The following is a 21,258-nucleotide window of genomic DNA, read 5'->3' on the forward strand; positions in this document are numbered from 1 at the left end:
AGCTGAAGAACTAAGCATAGTTCTCTTGAAAATAATAACAAAAATATATAAAAGAATTCACATCACCCCCAATAGAACAACAGATCTCTCACCCTTCTCACTCCCAATCAGATGCACTTGAAGAACAGTGTTTTTGTTGGCAGTACTGTATGTTGCTCAATTAAAACAAAAAACACGAATTTCTGTGGTGGACTGGAGCAACATTCATATAGTCTCAAGATGACTCTGGCAGGGCAGACCTACCGTCCTGTATCATGCTTCTCTTTAAATTCTGATTGTAAAAGTACGTGCGTTTGGTCAAGCAGCAGCAGCTGCCATGCCTGCTCACTACGCCTATCTCATAACATTACCTTTAGCACTCCTTACCTTTACTGTCCGTCCCATGGCAGTGCACAGGCATGGCCTGACAACTCTCCCCAGGCACAGCCATGTGTGGCCTCGCTCTGACCACAGCAAGGCTTCAAATTGCATTTGGCCAGATGCTGCGGTCACCCAGAGAGGTGGAAGCGGAGCTCACTTTGAACACTCGCACTGGGAACAACAAACTCAGTTTCAGCTCCAGTCCCAAAAGCATTCCTCTGAAATCTTAAACACATCTTCCCATGGACACTTGCACATCCTGGGCAACAGCAGGCCTCTTCTCACAGCTCTGTGTTGTTTACGGCATTCCCCGCTAATGCTGACTTGCTGCCAGCCCCACAGGCAGGCACTTCCTGAAAGACTGACCCAAACCAGGCTGCTGTCAGAGGACAACCCAGCCTCTACAGAGAGCCACGCAGCCCAGGACTCAAGGCAGCTTTTCCTGTCTTCTGTAAATTGGACTGGTTAAACAAGTCACAACAAAAATTGCGCTGACAATCCAGCATGAATACCAGCTTGGGCTCTCCTCAGGAGAGGCCTACCACTTCAGATATTTCCCTCCTGCATTTCTGGGTTCAGGAAAGCAATAGACAAATAGCGGAGTGAATAGAGCATGGTGTGGTTCACAGCCTGGAATAGATGCTAAAAAAAACACTGCAGGAATGGACTGCAGATCTGCAAATATCAGTGACTTAAAGAGAAAACTACATGTTGAGCTGGTATTCACTTTCTGATTACGTCGCTCAGCTGAAAAGAGAAAGAGGGGAGTTAAGCTTTGCCTGTTTCTGAAATACCACCCAGCATCATGGGTTAGCCTCACTTCTGGACTTGTCAGTTAGAACTTGAAGCTGACTGGAAAGGCAAAACGGCGAATGTGTTTGTGTGTAAGATGGGTGAGTAAACCCACTACTTTGGACTTCTGCAGGGCAGACTTCAGGCTGATTAGGACGTTGGTTGGGGGAGTTCCTTGGGAGATAGTCTCGAAGGCAGAAGGTGTCAGAAAGGCTGGATATTCTTGTAGAAGGATATCTTAAAGATGCAGGATATCCTAAAAATGCATTGCTATATGTTGTAAGATGGGCTGACAGAAAGACCAGACTGGCTGAACAGGGAGCTATCGCTAAGGCTCAGGGGAAAAAGAGTGTTTACCACCTTGAAATATAGAGGCAGACAACCTGGGAAGAATACAGGGATATTGCTAGGTTATGCAGAGAGAAAATTAGGTGAAAGTACAGTATCTGGCCACCACTGTAAAAGATAAAAAAAAAATGTTTTTACTAATGCATTAACAGCAAAAGGGGGGCCAAAGAGAATCTCCGTCTTTTATTAAATACAGAGGGCAACACTGCCATCAAAGATAAGAAAAAGGCTGAAGTACTCAAAGTCTTCTTTGCTTATGTGCTTGCAGTGCACTGAGTTGGCCTCAGGAAAAAAAAAAAAAGACCATCCACCCACAAGGACAACAGGGAAGTGCCTGAAGTTAAAGTTACAGGAGTGAAAACAGTTCAAGGGAAAGTACCAACAAAACAGTGTTTCATGCTGAATTTTTATTTCAATGTTATGCAACTGCATAAGTATAAATAATTGTGTTCAATGTACATCAATTATGACATCCATAAGGAGTTTCTCAGAGAAAATAAGACTGCAAACACTTTATTGCACAGACCCTAACTTTTTTTTTCTTTTTTTTTTTTTTTTTATTTTTTGTTTTCTCTCTCTCACTTTTTTTTTCTTTTTCTTTTTTCTTTTTTTTTTTTTCACTTTTTTTGAAGCTGAGCAATCTACAGCAGGAAGTCTACAAAGGAGCACACCAGAACTACAATCACAGAAAGACTGACCCAAGCAGCACACAGGTAGGAGGATCTCTAACAGCTCACTGATAGGTAAACACCAACAAACAGTACTACATAAACACAAGCTTACTCACTGTTACACTTCCAAAATGCAAACTTATTTGTCAGAAGTTATAATGAGCTATACAAAATATACATAAAGTTACACTGTAAACAAATAACTAGATGTGCTTTAAAGGAAACAAGAGGATAGTTTAAAAATGCAGAAGACTGTAAACTAGGAAATACCTCCCAGACAGAAATGTTATATCGAAGTGCATTAGCATTTGTTTGCATTAATTGCCAAAGCACAGGTGAACTGTAAATGTTGAGACCATTTTCTCTTCAAAGCTGCTCAAAATTACTACCCATTGCTAACCAGCTCCTCTGTGAATGCATAAAAGGCAGCACGAATATTCTGGTGCATCATAAAAAAAAATCACACTGTAGTTTGTGATTTCATCTTTCCATAGCAAGTCTGCTGTAATCCAACTTAACTAGTGTAATAAAGCGTCTCCCAGGAGGAAATGAATTCTGCACACTGTCAGTTGTCACACAAACCTCTAAGTTAAGATTATACTGTGCTTTTAAGAACAAGTTTCTAGCTCTTGAGACAGAAAGACAATCTGTAAGCCTCAACGAAACAGCTAGGGGCCTAGCTCTAGTTTAGCTACATGAACAGAAATAAGCAAACCCCCACTCTGTTGATCCCAAACACTTAAAAACACGCATCAACAAGCATATTCTGTAGTGCTCTTGCACATGTTTCAAATTCTATCTTTCATCCTTCAAAACCGAATACCTCCACACTAAAATGATCAAAATCTACATGTTCCACAGTATACAAAATTTAAATAAGGCTTAGCAAAAGTAAAAGGACAGTCACAGTCTAGCACCAAATAGCTCCAACAGGTTCATTTGTTACACAATGTTTCTTTTATAATTACATTTACCTTTTTTTGCATATAAATAAAAAGATTATGTTATGAAATGTATGGAGCTACTCAATGCATTTAGAAATGAACATGAAATCAAGAATTACTTGCTAAAAAAAGCAAGTTAAAGTCTACAACATAAGGCCCCAGCTATGCATTAAAATGTATCTGATGTCCTAAAATTTTTTATGACAATGGAACTGCTTTTTTTTTTCTTTCCTTTTTACCTCAATAGCCATAAAATAGAAAAAAAAAGCTACAGCTAATTATGCAGACCTATATGCTATGATAAAACGTATTCTCTAAATTAATTAAAAAAAACTAGGGATGAACACAATAGTCCTGGAAGTCACGTACTTGTAACTTGTGCCTCAAATTGTAAGGGCCCGAATTTAAAACTAGCTCACGGAAACAAAGAGAGGATTGCAGCAGAAACCAAGGACACAGCATGTGCTTCAGAGTCTCATCCTTATCTGCTCAGAGAGTTTCCTGCGACCCTCAGAAAAGACCACAACTACCATTCCAACTGAGAACACGAGTCTTCCAGAGACTCTGTGATAGCCAAGCAGTCCTCCCTTCGCTTTAATCACACCCCACTCTATAAGACAGGCTTCGTGCCATTGGCAGATGCAGTTTCATCTTGTGTTAGGTGTGGCGAAGCAGGTAGCCAGAGAGTACTATCAAAATGTGATTACTAAAAATACATGTAAAAACTCACGATAAGTTACCATACTTATTTCTTCCTTCCATTTTTAACTCTAGCTAGGACTTTTTTTTGTAAGTAAAAATGTAGTAGATTTTTGCCCTCCTGTCAGACAACGCTTGTGCATGTCTGTGCCATGTCTCATTTTTAGTAATTTACTTTCATATTTATGGCAAATAAATGGCAAAGCAACTATTTTTTAAAAAGGGGAGAGTAAACAATGCAATCAGCAGCAACATATATATGCTACATTCAATCCCCAAACACAATGCTAGGTATTTACAGAGGAAATTATTTCTTCTACAGCTTCCAGCTGTAAATGAATATTTGTACAAATACTATATGGTAACAGTTTTACCGGTTACAATCGAGAAGGCATTTTGTAAAAAGTCCTTTCTCTATATATCCCCATCCTCTTCAGTGACATGAAAGCTTTGCCACATAAAGACACTACACAGTGCTGGTTTCAAGACAGTCAAAATATATTGTTTTTGTTTCTGTTAGTGTTGAATTTTTATTTGCCACATATTAGAGTCAACAGAATTTTTTGTAAGGATTGCTTCGTAAAGCTTCTTTCCCTCGACGCTGCCGGACTGAGTCTTTATCATTAGAAAGTGCGTTTGGACGATCAGGTGTGGTCACTGACCTAGTTAAATCTTTACCAACATTTTGTTTTCTTGAAGCAGACTGCTGAGCCTGAGCAGCATCTTTTCCTTTTACATCCACAGTATTAACAGAAGACTTTTCTTGACTTCCAGGTTTCCCTCCAAGGTTTGAAGCAGAGTGGTGGGCTTCTACAACAGCAGCACTGTGCAAGGTTATCATTGACACACTTTTAGTGATTTCTGTCTTAGAATTTCCTGTGGAAGAGGTGCTTTTCTTAACTTGTTCCTTGTAGTTGAATGAAGGAAGCTCAAGTGAGCCTACTTTAATTTTTGCTGAAGATTCATCACTCTTTGCCAAAGACAAAGCAGATACTTCTTGTCTACATTCAGAGAAATTGGCTGAACTAGCCGGTGGCTTTCCTGGTACAGCAGCCACATGGTAAGAACTCTGCCCACTGGCAGCTGGCATATGTTTTATTGCAATTTGTTTGCTTGCATTCTCAGGCTGTTTTTGATTAATTTGTCCCTTCCCTTTTGAATCTGGAGAGCATTTGCTAGTTGAGGTTGATTTTTCTGATCCTTTTGCTCTAACATCACAGTTTGTGAGGCAAAGGGTAGGCTCCATTTTCCCATTGTCATGTTGAACATAAAGTGCATCGGTGCATATTTTTCCTTCGGGTCTTTTATCTGGAGAGGCTGTCTGATTATTAGGGCTTCTGTCTGCCTGTTTGTTCAGCAAGAGACAGTCTTTCACAGTGGAAAACTTTGGAGAAACAGTTTGTTTCTCGCTGAAGTGAAACAGCTTTTGATCAGCAGAATCCCCAAAGCCTGCTGGCTCTTGCTTTTGCATTTGCTTAGAAATCTCAGGGCCTGTTGGTCCTGAGTCAACAGTAGATGATTTGGGTTTTGTATCAGGAGTGATACTGCTCACTTGAAGAGTGGATACAAGTCCATGCTCTGAAATCACAGGCCTTTCAAATTTAGTATGCTCACTGTTCATTTTTCTTAAAGAACCCGATACAAAAAAAGAGGAATCTGGCACATTTTTACCAGCATGTTTACCATCCTTCCGGGAGCTGGCAGACATCTGAACAACTGTTTCTTTTTCTTTTGTGTTTGGAGTGCATGGTTTCTGTGAAAATGTCTGTTTATCCAAGTGCTTAGACTTAGAGGAACTCATATCAGAGACGGGCCTGAGTTTATTAGTACTGCTTTCCACACCAGTGGTAGGAGGCTTCATGTGATCTTGAATATCTGTGTGAACATCTACAGCACAGCGTTTGCTTACAGCATCTCTCACAGCAGGGGACACTGGAGCACTAGGTTGCTGCTGAGGAACTTGGCTGGACTGCTCTCTCTCAGTGGCTGGAAGCCTTATGTCAGGGACCTGATTCTGATCTTTCTTTCCCAAATCTTTGGTTTTATCCTTCTGCACAGAGGACACCAATGCAGTCTTCTCAGTTCTAGGATCACATTCTACTGAGGGTTTGGATAGATTTTCACTCTTTGACTCTACAATAATTTTCTTAGACTCACTGAGAACTTTCTGCTTGGTTATGTCCCTTTCCAGAAAACTGCTAGCAACAACAGCATCTTCCTTGCTTAGCTGTTTTACTGAATCTCTGCCATCCTTAGGGTGTGCCCTTGGACCAGCTGCCTGCAAATTCCCTTGCATTTGAGGTGGAATGGCAAGATCAGCAGAATTTTTTTCACTGCCTTTGGAGTAGTTTGTTGTCAGGATATCTGAGACAGATACCTTCAAAGTTGACTCCCTGATCACCTCCACCTTTGCAGAGATAGGCTCACAATTTCTCTGGGCTGCTGGCTGTCTGCCAGGCAACTCCTTTTGTACGTGCTTCTCTTTGTTCAGAGGTTTTTCAGGAGTGCTTTGGATAGTAGAAAGCTTAGAGTATGTTAGGGCACTTTTAACACTCTGACTTTGAGTAACACAGGACTTCACCTCCACTGAACTGTCTTCCTTTGAAGGAAAGTTGTCCTTCTTCTGAACAGCTTCAGTAATAGAAATGCTGACTTTAGCAGCTGGACTAGAAGTTTTTTTCTCTGCCACCACTTCTGCAGCCATAGGGATGACTGGTGGACTGGGAGAACTCTTGCTTGTTTGCAGAACCTGAGCCTCTGGCAGGTTAACTTTGCTTGTTTGCAGAACCTGAGCCTCTGGCAGGTTAACTTTGCTTGTTTGCAGAACCTGAACTTCTGGCAGGTTAACTTTGCTTGTTTGCAGAACCTGAGCCTCTGGCAGGTTAACTTTGCTAGATTTTGAATGGCTTAACAGATGCTCTTTCTGACAGGCCAGTTCTGACTTTCCACCACTCCCCTGTGGCACTGAAGGTTTAGGAGATCCCATATCACTGCTGGTGCTCTGTCCTTCCGGCAGTACACACAAAGGTAACTCAGTCTTCGAAGCCTGTGGTCCAGAAAGCAAAGCAATGTCTAGTGTGCCTTCTATTGGTTTCAAACAGGAAACAGACCTCCCATCAAGTTTATATTCTGATGGACTTTTTCTGACTGGTGACTCAGCAGAAATCACAGACGATTTTTCCATACTTGTTTCTGTTCGACTGTTCAATGTTTTCAGGGGAACAAAAGAAACTGAGCTCATCTGAGAAGCATGTGCACTGCCAATGAATGCTCTACCTTCAGCAACTGTAGTGGAATCCTGCTGAATGCTTATGGGCCTGACTGCATTAAGTTGAAGGCTTTCATGAACATTCGATGTCAGTTTGGGTTTTAGAACTGGGCAGACACTCTCATCTTTTTCTTCAAAAGACATTTTCTTTCTAAGATAATCAATATTTGCAAGTTTACCATCTAATCTTTCATATTTGACAAATTCTTTTGTTGGAACATTTTTATCTGTGTTTTCTCCCTTTCCATTTAGCATCCTGTCAGAGGATTGAGGTGGCATATCTTGCAGTGTACATGGAGGGGAAATCCTTTTGAACTCATAAGAAATATGACTGACTTCATTAAGTGGAGACCCATGACACAGCATCTGTGTATCTAAAGCACTACAGTCGTTTGATCTCAAGTTTGCATTCTTTTGAAGAGTGTCTTTGAGTATGCCTCCAGCTGGTTGGGTCTCTAAAGCAACAATTTTTGTTTCAAATGGATTTGATCTTTCTAATACCTTTTGGAATGCTTTTTTGTCCCTTTCTTCCAATCTTATGGTATTGGGATTTTCTGGTTCAGTGCTAGGTTCATGTATAGCAGCATTCACTTTTTCAGCAAAATCTTGTTTTTTCATAACTATCTTCACCTTCAGCTTTTCTCTGTCTAATTCATCAATGGATTCTTGCCTACCTAGTTTTCGGGAGATGGGACGCTTCAAGCAGCCTTGCTCTGCAGGTCTGACTCGTGTGAGTGATGGCACATCACATACATTCTCCTCCAAGCTCTGAAGAGTTACTTCCCTCTGGGACAATTGTCTATTCACTTCTTCCTGAGTCACTTCAAGACTATGTTTTCGTGAACATAAGTGTTTCTTATCACTAGCATAAGAGGGTGCAAGTTTCTCTTCTGACTGGACTCTCTTTAAGAGAGGAGATCGTGGTGGTTCTGCACTTTTTGGCCTAACAATATGTCTTACAATAGTTGGAGGGGAGTGCATCTTGCTAGGAAAAGACTGAGCTATTTTTGTATTCCCAACTGAATGCCCTAGCAATGGTGATGGAGATCTCTGAGGTGATGTGGGCTGTGGTGTTGGGGAAGGTGTTCTTGCCAGAGGAGATAGAGGAATGCTGCCAGCTGATTTGCGTCTTCCAGATCTGTATCTTTGCCCGCTAAGCTTTGGGGCCAAGCCATGAAGAGTGCTGGGTCTTATGTGTCCTGACCCAGCTGGAGAATTGGGAGCACTTGAACTAGGGGAGCTACTCTGGGAAGAATTAGTACCTACAAAAAGAACAAGCAAACAAAATAAACACAAGATTAGCAAGATTAACCGAATACTGACCAACAGCAAAGAAATAAGCAGTGTGTGCACTGATTCTAAAAGAATATGTGATGTCTGTTTCTACAGTGTTCCAAGATTTGGTAGACAGTGAGTCACTGAACTTCAAAAATCTCATTATTTCAGGATGTTGGTGTTTCTCCTTCCTCCCCTCTGTTTCCTTTACTTCAAGTTCTTGCCTACATCTATTCAAGAAGAACAGATAGATGCTTTCTGGCACTTCAAAGCAATGATCAGGGTGTTCCAAATAATTTACCTTCTGCAAGAGATTGTACAACAGTGTTTCTGTTTTCAGTAGACACTGAAATCATGATATGAAAAAGAGGCAGATGAGGCCTCTTTTTTTCCATATTTCAGCACCCACTTCATCTTTTCAACAAGATGCATTCGCATTCACCTAAGAGTCCATGCTAGTTCCATTCTTTTACCAACATTCTTTTACCAGCCTCTCCTAGACAAGATTTTACTTTTAACTCAAAGCTGGATTGGTTATTACAGAACTTGAAGCCACTGACTTAAATCTTCTCTCAGACAAACCTCACAGACATTTTCATTTTAGGTACTTTTGTATTATACGAACACCTTTGGTTTCACAGTAGAAACCTTTTCTCTTGTTTAGATAGAAACCAGCTGTTTGGTGATTGTTTGTCTAAACTTACTGCTCTCAGCAGAGCATAACAGATTTGGGGGCCTCACAAGAAGCAGAATACACTTTAATTTCAAGTCACTCAATCCTCTGTTCTTTCACACTCACCAGATGGAAAATCAGGAGTGGAACGGTAGCTTGGGGTAGGTGACCTTGGAGACAAGCTGTGAGTTGGAGATCCAGGTAAGCTCTCCCCTGATGAAAGTGATCGGTTCAGGCAGGAGAAACTTCTGCTGGTGTGAAGAAGAGGAGAGGGCTGCTTGGCCAACTTTTTAAAGAGAGACCTCCTCCTAGTGTGGGAAGAGCAAAGCATTAATAAAAACGTAAGATGCACAAAGAACACTATTACCACAGGCAAAGCTCTGTGGATGAAGTTCAATCTACCACTATCCTCAAAAAAGGAAACATTATATCCTTGTTTGCACGAATACAAACTACAGTGCAAAGCATGATGTTCTGAAAATATCATGACTGCTAATAGCTAAGATAGATATTTTAATTCGATCTAACTGTACTAAAATTTATTCTCAGCATTCCAGATGAACAATTAGTTCTTTGTAAGTTGTGTTTTCTTAATTTAAGAGCCCACCAAAACTGAAGGACTATTTATACAGTACTAGCAATGTATTTGCAGAACACACATAAAATTAGCACAAAGTAGAAAAAGCATATAAACTTAGTGCTATAAAATTATGACCACAGAATCTCATAGAAGAAGGTAAAAAGAGGTGTAAAAGGCATAAGAGACAATTGTATTAGCTTCATTTTTCAACAAATTCTTATGTATACATACACACAAGAACACACTTTTGTAATGAACCAAAAGGACTGCACACCTCTCTAAACTCTCTTTCTTCTTGGTTTTCTTACTGCGCCTGACCATTCGGCTCCTGCAGCTGTTTCTCCTGGCAGGTCCTGTCTTGATGGAAGTGTTTTCAAAAGGTGTTGTCATAATCAACACTTTGTTGCCACTCTGCCAAAATACAGAGAACCTTTAGGTTGAGCAATACAAGATCACTGAGCTTTAAATTGAAGTTACACTTAAAACCTAGATGCTTCAAAGCAGCATCAGCTTAAGAGCTGGCAGTGAGGGGAACAATATGCAGAAGTTGCACAGCTGATTTATATCTGATAAACAATGACTGGAAATTTCTCAAAATGCTGTCAATTTTTCTGAACTTCCTCCATTACAAGAACAAGCTTCAAGACAATGGGAAATTCCAGTGATTGTAGTTAGACAGACCAAGGATAATACTGCAATCTTCAAAGTTTCTATAGAAACATCTTTTTTCCCCACCAAGAACAGCTGTCACTGCACAGTGCTCTGTTCACTAGCCAGTCACATCTCAGGATACTAGCAATGGCAAATCAGAGGAGATAAATTTCACTATGGGTCCTGATCAGTACTTTTACTTTATTCAAAAAAAGGAACGTATAACTAAATTAAGATTTTTACGGTTGCTTACATGAACAGAGAGATGACAGCAGTTCAGTACAAAAATACAAGTGGAAATAAGTATATTTGTTTTTAAAAATCCAAGCCTCCCTCTTAGTATGGCATAGTACTGCAACACACTTCTAATGCTCATATGAATTTTAATAAATTAATGTATGGTATCACATTTGGATAGCAACAATTTCATATTTTAAGTACATTCATATGAAGTATATTCTTCTGCACTGTGTGTGCAAGCTTGTTGCGTTTCTGCTTTTCTGCAGTTTTTATGCAGTTTTACCCAACTGCCATACATTGCAAAATTTTATCTCACAGGTTTCTTGCAGAACTGTAAAATGTGGAAGTTCCTCTTTGTTTCAAGACATTAAAAAAAAAAAGATTTAAGCTTAAGTTAATTTGCATCTTTCCCCAGCTCTTTTTATTTCCTTCTATTTCATTGCCTTCTAGTCTTCTTTTATAACTAATTTTATAACTCACTTTTACAAACAAAACTGCACAGAGCACCATTAAATTTGTTACTAATACAAGAAGTTAATATACTGCTATGTAAAATAATTCTGAATTTCTTCAGTCTGTGCTACAAAGATCACCAAAAAATCTGCAGCATAATGAGCTACAGTGAATAGTTAAAATCTTTTGTTTTTAAGAATAAAACATACCTAAATTTTCTAATGGAACAGGTCTTTAAAAACTCTGTAAGAGAGACACTGCAGCGGCTATTCATGAAAAGCCAACTGCGGGATCAGAATTTTATGAAGCATGTTTCTCTCTGAAGAAAGAAAACGTAACCCCACGATCCTACATGAAAAAGAGCAATGGATTTTGTATCCCACATGTCTAGGAGTTACCTTTAACAACAACTCAATGACTTCCGTATGAACAAGACCATGCACTGGCTCTCCATTGATATGAGTAATTAGGTCCCCAGCTTTCAAACCAGCTTGATATGCTGCACCTCCTTCTTCCACATTCTAGAAATCACAAATGAAAATAATAAACAAACTCTTGTTAACTAATTCCCAGACTTTCAATAGTAGTTTTTTTTCATCGCTCTTGCTTATAAATATATAATATTCATTATTATTATAATAATATAAATAACAGTTGGCTTTTTAACCCAACAAAGAAAACTTACAGATACCAAGTTCAATGAAGGAAGACAAAAAGTACAGGCAAATTATTTCATCATCAATTGTTGCTTCATCTTTGAGCACAGGGCTAGAATTGTTTCAAAGCTCACTGAAATGCTGTGTCGCCATTTAATTCTGTTTAGCAGGGCACCATAAAAGCGTGCCCAAGACAAAATTTCAGATCCAGATTTTAACATCTGACAGTGATAAATACTTGTGTAATAAAAGCAGTGCTCACATACAGTATTCTAATCACAATGCAAAGTTTTAACTCCACCACGTAGCCATGGACTCTTGGTATTTGGATCGAATTCATCAGCCTAACCCACTGGAGGGAACAGTGCAGGACAAAGCTGGTAAAGCACCAAAACAAACTGAATTGCAAATAATTTTGAAGGTGGCTTAAATAATTTATTACATTCTAAAATTAGCTTTTCAAGAATTTTATGTCATGTAGTCAATACTGAGGCTACAGAGCCTCAGCAGTGGCTGAATACATAAATATGAAAGAATAAATAAATATCTGTAATCTTCTGAAAAATGCCAAGTTTCACTTTTACTGCAATGCAAAATTATTTTTCTTCCCTTCCTTTCACTGATTTGACACCCTATCAGACATGAGAAGTCCAATTTTTGGATTTGTTATCACATATACACAATCTCCGCATTCAATGTTCTTGATGAACTAATAGGTCTGAGAGGTAAAAAACATGAATAAAACATGAATGATACTCCACTTCATCAGTAGCATTGCTATTTCAAAGCATACAATGGATACTTAGAATCTCATTCAAAACTCCAAAGCTTCTTACATACCTGTTAGGAATTTTTCAAAATTATTTTAAGGTAGTTGGAGTATGTTAGATTACTGTTTACATACACAAAGATATGTAAAATGTATAGTATATACATACATATTACATATATAATATATACCTATATGTGACGTATAATATATAAACATCATACACAATCAAATTCAATTATAAATATATATATATACATATATTCTGTTAGTCTTTTTTCTGTACAATAGATCCTCAAAGGTTTTCACCATTCAAAACGATTTGCAAATTTCTACAGAAAAAAAAGTCAGTAGTTGAAAATATCCTACTTGTGAGTAGTAAAATATCTAACTAATCTGGCTTTTATGAATCTCCTAACTGAAGCAGTTTAATAAACTCCATTAATATTTCAACAGTTTACAATCTTCTAGTTTTGCAGATTCTGCTGCCAAAGAAAGGCTGCATCAACTCTTTAGGCTTTTATAAGCCACTGTAACCTGTTTACAAATGCCAAATTTGCTAGAAGTAAAACTGACCAACGTAGAAGGTCAGCATGAGGTCTGGGGGCCCCAGCAAGGGAGATGTAGACCTGCTGGAGTGGGTCCATAGGACTAAATGAAGCTAGTCAGGGGGCTGGAGTACCTCTCCTCTGAAGAAAGGCTGAGGGAGCTAGGCTTATTCAGTACGGACAAGAAAAGACTGCATGGAGATCTCACTGCTGATTTCCAGTTCTTAAAAGGAGCCTATAAGCAGGAGGGAGATCAACTTTTTACATAGTATGATAGTGACAGGACAAGTGGGAACATTTTTAAACAAAAAGAAGAGAGTTTAGATTGGATGTTAGGAGGATATGCTTTACTCAGAGAGGCATTGGAACAGGTTGCCCAGAGCTGAGGATGCCCCATCCCTAGAGACGTTTAAGGGCAAGTTGGATGGGACCCTGAGCAACCAGGTCTAGTTGGAGGTGACCCTGTCCACAGCATGGGGGTTACAGGTAGATGATATGTCCCTTGATGATATGCCCTTTGATGCCCCTTCCAACATAAATCATCCTGTACTTCTGTGATGATAAGTAGGTACTACTTCTGTCAAAGATGTGTATTATATTGGTTTGGGTTGCTACAGCCAGCACTGGCATTGTGCAGTCACAAATCTTCTTCTCAAACTACTACTCAGCACATTACCACTTATACTACACTACATTTCCAGAGTAGCTGTCAACAGATACCCTGTGTACAAAAGATCGAAAGTAAATATATCATTAGTTTCCTCTGGATTTATGGAAATAAAATTATTATCTTACCCAAACAATATGGTGCACAGTGTAAATATCACTGTCTCCCACATAAACCCTGATTGCTCGGATGGTGAAGCCGTATTTTTTTCCTGAACTGTGAATTACAATTGGCTGATGAGGACTTGCAGTAGCAACTGAAGAATCACGACTAGGAGAGGAATCTCGAGAGGACGAAGGATCAGATGATAGCGAATGAGGAGACATTGGACTTCCCAAAGGAGAAACACCAAACACATCTGGAAGAAAAAAAACACCTGTTACTCTGAACACACACAAACACAGACACAAATCTGACAGTCTGCTTAAAGGCATTATTCTGCCAAAATATTTCACTGTCTTGGCTTAAAACCCCTCTCCTTTGCACTAAGCATGAATCTCAGTAAACCAGAAGTCTGACAAACAACTCGATATGAGAAATAAATTTCTCTTCCCACAATAAAATCCCTATTTCTCAGGAATAGCTCGTGAAATGTAAACTTTGTCCTTTTAATTAGAAAATACACATATGTTGTTGTGAATATACCCAAAACCAGGCACTGAGTGGTAAACCAGCAGTGGTAAGAAAGCATTCACTTATCTTTTGGATTCAGTCACATACCTAAAAACACAGTATCTTGTTGTTCGTGGACAGTAACTCAGATTGCTTGTACCAAACTTCAATTTCTAAAAACTATTTGTTTTACTGTTTTGAAAGCACCCTGAGCTCACACTTGTGCAAATGTAAACACAATTGTGGGAGAATAAAAAAAGTACTTTAATGATTACAACAGGGTGACAGCTGTTGAAAGGAATGCAAGCCAGAAATATTCCAGCTGGCTGTTGTGCCAAGTAATGTCATGTGAAGAGAGATAACACTAGATAACACTTTGTCAACCAACTACCGCAGTCTGACTCCTGGATGCGCGCCACCAGAGGGTCCTACAGATATGTAACCATGTATCACATGGGTTAACATTGAAATCCCATGTAGCAATCTAACCCACAGAGAGCTTTTAATGTCACCCTTTGACTCCGAAGCATTCTCAGATTACCCCATCTTCTTCTGTCTGAAATGCAAGACAAGTCCTTTGACTCTCAGCCATAGGTCTTACAGCTCAGTAACAACGGGCATCCCTTTCTATACTTAATATTACTCATGAACATGAATAAGGTGGGATTTTTGTTAGTAATAGCCAGAGCTATCGTATGAGATTTTGGTTGATATAAACGTAACGACAACATTCCCATGTGTAAACAAAGCTAAGTTTAGATTCCATAGAATGTTGAGATTAAACTCAAAGAATCCCCCATTTTAACAAACGTGGTAACTCAGACGACATCATCCCTGAACTTAGCAGCTCTCAACCTATAGAAATATAGAAACCTGTGAAATGAATCACTAGAATACAAAACTGATAAATAACATGCTTGGCCGTGTGTATTATCTACATGTGCATCACGCTTTTCTGATGGCCAGTCTGAATAATTAATGTGCCTTGTAGGCCTTTTACTAGCAGGAGAAAAAACTGGTACTGAGTGCTACAGAGGTACATCAAATAACATCTCTGACTTACGGACAGAGTGATTACTTGGAAGAAACAGTCTACACAAAGAATAAGCTCAGAGTGTTTCCCACTTTGTATATTTTTTAACAACAAACAAAGAAGCCAAAGTTTTGTTACTTACATATATTAACTATATTAGATAAACTTTATGTATGGCCCAAGCTAATTCCTCTTCACTCAATGTGGCTCAGACAAGCCAAAAGGCTAGATACTCACAGAAGGCAGCAGAGTTAAGATGCAAGTCCTTTTTGCTCAGTTGCGGCAATTTGGACTTTTATTCTGAATTACTGTGGCATAAAATGCCAGTGCCCCATCTAGAAACACCCAGTACTACTCCTATACTTTCGCCACTTCAAAGCAGTATTTCTGGCTTCACATTTGGTTTACTACATATAAGCCAATGTAGTACAGAAGAGAGTTTAGCTTTCAACCTATTTTCACTTCAGACTTCACTCTGGCTCATCATCTTTCTGCTGAAGAGACGAAAGAATCAGGGTGTTGTAACAGAATAGCACCTATTCATGATGCTGTACAAGTGAGCTGCTTAGGACTTAAGCTACAGTCATTCTAGAGGATGAAGTAGAGTGAAGCCTGTATCCTTTCTGCGCAGCACTGTAGTTACCACTACGTGACAGTCTGTCGTCAGAGCAAATCCCTCAGCTGTGATTTGACTACTCTAAATTGAAGACCAGACTGGATCTTTAGTCACATATAAATTACAGAAATAAAAATGTGACAAAAAACCCATTCCAGACTCAACAAAATCTTGGATTTACATCAGAAACCGTGCACTATGCACAAATTACATCAAAGGACAGAGTTAGCTTTACCTCCTGGGATCATGAGGGACAAAGCACTTGCAGAAAGGGACTTCGTAACTTTTCCAGAGATCTTCTTTTTCTCTGTACTTTCTAATCTCTGACGAGCCATCTGAAATGCAACTTCAGTGGGAGGCTTTGAGGAGTTATCTGTGCTATCCACACATTCACTTCGTCCGTTCATCTGATCTAAGTGCTCCGAAAAACTGCCAACTGTACAAAGAAAATGGGATAAACACAATGAGGCAAAACTGAAGATCAGGGAAAGGAAACAGTGCAATGGTGAGAAGTTTTTTCCTTCCGTCTAGAAATTCACAAAAAGCCAATTTGTAAATCTGAAGAACTCTCTCAAACATGCACAAATTCAACAGAATGAACTGAAATAATACTGTCTGCAATATATTGTATTCACTGACGGAAGCAGAATGTAAACAAAAGCAGAAGCAAGTCTGGTAGCTCAACATGCAACATCAGCCTTGAAGAACTTTAACATGCATTGAACACACATAAACATTTATTTTTCACATGGACTTCTAAAGCAAACAACAGGTTCCAACCCTAAGTTGCTAACAGCTTAACAACTTTTTCAAAGTAATTAAAGCACTACCTGTACTCCTACTTTTCATTATTATCTTTTGCTTTTATTTGTTCAGTGATTTTTTCTTTTTTAATCACTCTCAGAAAAGGGAAGATACCAGGCACTACAGACTCAGTATTACAACCCTATTGGTATTATTCTATGACCTCCCATAATGAAAGAAAATAGAATTTGAAAAAACAATGATGGACCTCTGCCAGTAAAATTGTATGAAATGAGCATCAAGAGTCTCCTAACTTTGATTAAAACTATTTCCTATTTTTTATTTAAGGTCACAGAATATCCCATTGGTAATGGGATATGGAAATAAATGAAATTATTCTTAAGTGTAATCAGTAACTGACAAAAGAGTAAGAGATGTTTTGTGTTAACATCTTTGGCTAGCAGCTAGATTAATCAACATGACACTGAGAAGGGAGTGAGCACACACAAGGTTTTGGACAAGGGAAAGAGATGGAGGTGGTTATACAGTTCAACAGGTTTGAGGATGTATTCCCAGAACTAGTGGTCGAGGGAAGAAAAAATGCAGATTATGGAGGAAATCACGGGCATGAGAATAGAAAGAAGACAGAATACAATGATTAGCAAGTCAACTCATTGAATTACAAATCATCTGGTAAATATGGAGATGAAGTAATTCAAGCCAACACAGGGACAAATATGAGATTGATACAAGCCTAGATCTGTATTAAGTACCAGATTTTCCAACAGTTACATAAAACTTTCCTCTGAAGGTACAAAACCAGCAAGATAATAGGGCTCTGGATTCCTCAGCAGTGCACTCAAATGCTTGTGCTGGGAAATGGAAGCATAAAGGAGATATATTATTTAAGTAGAGAATGGATTACTACATTTCTTCCTGGATTTTAAATGACACAAGTGATTCCACAAGTCAAAGGCTACACTGCCAATTCTGAAACAAATATATTTCACTGCAAAGTCTTAAAAACACTCTGAAGTGTTAGCACAGCCTTGCAAAACACATCAACTGGAAAGACTCTAGTGTTATCAATCAAAAATCACCAACACAGACAAGAAAAGAAATAAAAACAGTCCTTTGAGTTCTCATATTATCTAAGACTCATCTTCTCAAGAAAAGGATTCTGCCAAGGATCTATGGACAAATCAGCACTTTATTCACTTGCTAGAAGCGCTGGAGAGTTAGTGAAACAATGCCAACTGCTGGCATTTCTAAAAAATGCTCAGGCTATTTCATGTTTTATGAGATTTTACTGATATGAAACTCAGCCTGAAACAGAACCCTTTTAGGATCTTTTATTTTAAAGTGGTACTGAAACACAGGATTTCTAAATCCATGAATGATAGTGCTAAGCAAAGATCCACAACTGTTTCTAACATCAGCAGTTAAGAGACACAACGTGAATTACCTGACAGTGTGGAGCTGCTTATTGTACTTGCTGGAGTTGTTACTTCAGGCTCGTCTGGCACTATTTCTTCACTCACTAATGCAGGCTTTTCCTGCTCTTCCTGTGCTCCCGCTAAGCAGGTAGAATCATCTTGTTCTCCTTCGGCAGATATGGCCAGTTTTGGCAACAAACCAGAACTATGTCGTTGCCTGCTACTCTCGGTGTCAGAGGAGATGGATGTAGATACTTGTTGTCTGCATCAAAAATAAGCAAACTCTCATGCAGTTACCAAGATGAGGCAGCCTGATACCTGACAAGCAGGACACAGACCACTTTCTTCTACTTACATTTCAGAATATTCTGAACTCCAGCTTAAAGATTCCACCGAAGGCAATGTGACACTTTTTGTTTTATCTCCTGCATCCTCCTTTTCATCACCTTGTGTTTGAGAAACTCGGTCTATGCTACTAAACACCTATTACAGACAACAACAACAAAAGACATAAAGAAGCGGCTCATCACTGACACATTCGATATAAAAAATTATTCAAGTGGTGCTCTACATGTTCCAAATTCTTATACAGGTAAACAACATAAACTACACAATTCTCAAGCCTTTAAAAATTTCTACAGAGGTTCTATTCTTAACACATTTTCTTGTTTTGCTTTTTTGGCTCCTTACAGAGAGGGTCTTGATTAGCAACTCTTCTCATTGTAAATTCAACAGCTTTCTTCCAATTTCATTGTCTCCATAAGACAACAGACAAAATCCATAGGCTTGAGGTCTCCAGGTTATCAGTGCAAATATTGATTTCACTCCAAATCATCAAGTTAAAAAAGAAAAAACCTACCCCTTGGGTACTGACTTAGTATCTACAAAACCTACCCCTTGGGTACTGATAGTATCTACTAGATAGGTGAAGAAAGTACAAAAATGAATCTCAACTGATGCAGAAGTTAAAAATAAATGACTTAGCTGAAGGATTTAGAAAAAAAATCTGACCACCAGAAGTCTGTTTACTTATCTGACAAGTAGCATACAAATACTGCTGGCTGTAATATACTACATATTGTGAGTCACAGCTAGAGATGTCATGACGTAATGATGTTAACACAACTAATCACCATTGTGATACAGAGCTTTGAAAAAGGTAGAAGTTCACAGAATGCTATAATGATTGAGGTTGAAAAGCATCTCTGGAGGTCACCTGGTTCAGCCCTTGCTCCAGCTCAGAGCAGGCTGCTATTTCCAGCTGGCTTTTGATCTCCAAGGAGACTCTACAACCTCTTTAGGGAACCTGTGCCAGTGCTCTGTCAGCCACACAGTAAAGCAATGCTCATACTGAACTTTCAGAGTTTCAGTTTGTGCCCACTGCCTCTTTTTAAATTGTCTCCAAAGAAGTAAGCCTTCTTGTCCAAGTTATCCTCAGAATAGCTGCAACGTTAATATCTGAATATCTGAATTTGAAATGTGCCATCAAGTGAAAATAAGGAATTCACGTAGAATAAGGATAATTATATCAACAGCCACTCCCTCTGCTGCTCATCTATATATCTTATATCACAGATATAATAGACATCTGATACTGCAAAGCCAGTACAAAATGCACCAGTTAAAGCATAAGTCCGAAAAGACAAAAGATATAAACATACACTTTCAAAATACCTTTAGATAGTTTCTAAACAGGTTCAAGAAACTGCTCGTTAATAGAAAGCTTTTCCAAATCAGTGTTGACTGCTATTTAAGACTAATAGCATACTGATGAGTCATTCTGATTCTTAATCCATTATACCCTCTGCCAGTTTTCCCTCTACAAAAGATCCTGAGCACATTCACTCTTCTTGTTGTATTCCTGTACAGCAGTAATTAGCTCTCTCCTTTTAGACAGCCAGTTTGTCTTCATGGCATTCAAATCACTTGCTCAAATCCACATCTTTCCTTAACTGACAAGCTAAATACTACCTTGCTTTTCATTGCAGTTTATTGTCATTTAAACTCACTGCTAGTATCGGCTACCACTATATTTTTACACCATCATCTGCAAGATACCCATTTTTTTTACCCATCATTTTCAGTTAAAATTTCAAGAAACAATCTTCCATTTCTAACATTCACCTCTTTCTAACATGCACCTCTTTCATTTCTAACATGCACCTCTTCCATTTCTAACATTTCCAAACTCTAGAAAAGCAGCAAAATATTTATGCATACAATATGTATTAACATTATAGCAATTTTTACTTACTTTTGAAAATCTGTGTGAACATGAGGAAAACTGTCTTATCTCCAAATTGAAATCCTCATCATTTGTATCATCTTCTTCCTCAGTTTCCATGTGGTGGTATTTCTCAGAACGAGCTACAAATAAGAAAAACAAATTAACTGAATTTTTCAGGAGGACTGAGTTATAAATCTTATTATTAGCCAAAAGCTTTATTATATTCTTATTTGTTCTGCATTGTCATACCACCACTGAAACTGTACAGTTGCCAGTGGTTTTTGTAAGCTCTAAACAAATACAAAATTGCAAGATTATTTTAACAAGATTTTCATTGCATTTTTCTTTAATGCAAGCAAATACCCACTGTCAAAATAACTTGTGTCATCTTCAGACTCCAACTGTGGAATAAACTCTGCTTTTTGTCTGAGCAGACCGTTCCAGTCGAGGCTCCTGAAGAACTGATGTTGCTTTACTTCATATGCACCACCTGGGGGAGCCAGAGAAAAACAGTGAGCAAACGACACCAAATCCTCTGACATTGTTTCAACTAAATTCCTGGTCAAGAGAATGTAAATTAGCATGGAAAGGACAGTCATCCCTTCCTGCAGGCAGGAACCTTTACTACTCCTTTTCACTGGCGTCACCTAAACCTGTCAGAGCAGCACCCCTGTTTTCTTTGTTCAGTGGTGGTGGTATTGCCTTTTCTTTCAACATTTCTATTTTTCTAAATAGACTAATAATAATGCATCAATCACATATCATCTAAAAAGTAAAGTCTGAAAGTAAAATGTAGATGCATGAGTAATTGCAAGTTAGAAAGTATGGGAGAATTATTCTTAATAGTTGCTCAATGTAAATACCACTGCTGATTAGGAATTCCTTTTGGTGTTTTACGGTAGTGATACACAGCTCTACAGAAAATACTTTGTAATTTAGCTTATTATGGATCACTGCCTTGATTTTATAATCTGTTGAACAGCTGCATTAGTTTCC

At 38.6% G+C, this 21,258-nt stretch overlaps 1 protein-coding gene across 3 annotated transcripts in view; it reads right to left on the reverse strand.

Moving 5' to 3' along the window:
• Positions 1-1,902: 1,902 nt before the first annotated feature.
• Positions 1,903-21,258, reverse strand: part of MAST4 (microtubule associated serine/threonine kinase family member 4) — a 152,784-nt gene continuing 133,428 nt past the window's right edge. For all 3 annotated transcript variants that reach the window (XM_042825542.1, XM_042825541.1, XM_042825540.1), the window contains exons 17-26: positions 20,630-20,752; positions 20,290-20,402; positions 18,391-18,518; positions 18,065-18,297; positions 16,091-16,291; positions 13,723-13,952; positions 11,353-11,475; positions 9,885-10,021; positions 9,157-9,338; positions 1,903-8,344 (exon numbers count right to left, since the gene is read on the reverse strand). In XM_042825542.1, coding sequence (XP_042681476.1) covers positions 4,365-8,344; positions 9,157-9,338; positions 9,885-10,021; positions 11,353-11,475; positions 13,723-13,952; positions 16,091-16,291; positions 18,065-18,297; positions 18,391-18,518; positions 20,290-20,402; positions 20,630-20,752 — 5,450 coding nt within the window. In that variant the 3' untranslated portion in view covers positions 1,903-4,364. The remainder of the gene's footprint in view (positions 8,345-9,156; positions 9,339-9,884; positions 10,022-11,352; positions 11,476-13,722; positions 13,953-16,090; positions 16,292-18,064; positions 18,298-18,390; positions 18,519-20,289; positions 20,403-20,629; positions 20,753-21,258) is intronic.

This window comes from Centrocercus urophasianus, unplaced genomic scaffold, assembly GCF_019232065.1.
Source record: "Centrocercus urophasianus isolate 14NV4802_14NV808 unplaced genomic scaffold, USGS_Curo_1.0 seq_25, whole genome shotgun sequence".
Classification (NCBI taxonomy): Eukaryota; Metazoa; Chordata; class Aves; order Galliformes; family Phasianidae; genus Centrocercus; species Centrocercus urophasianus.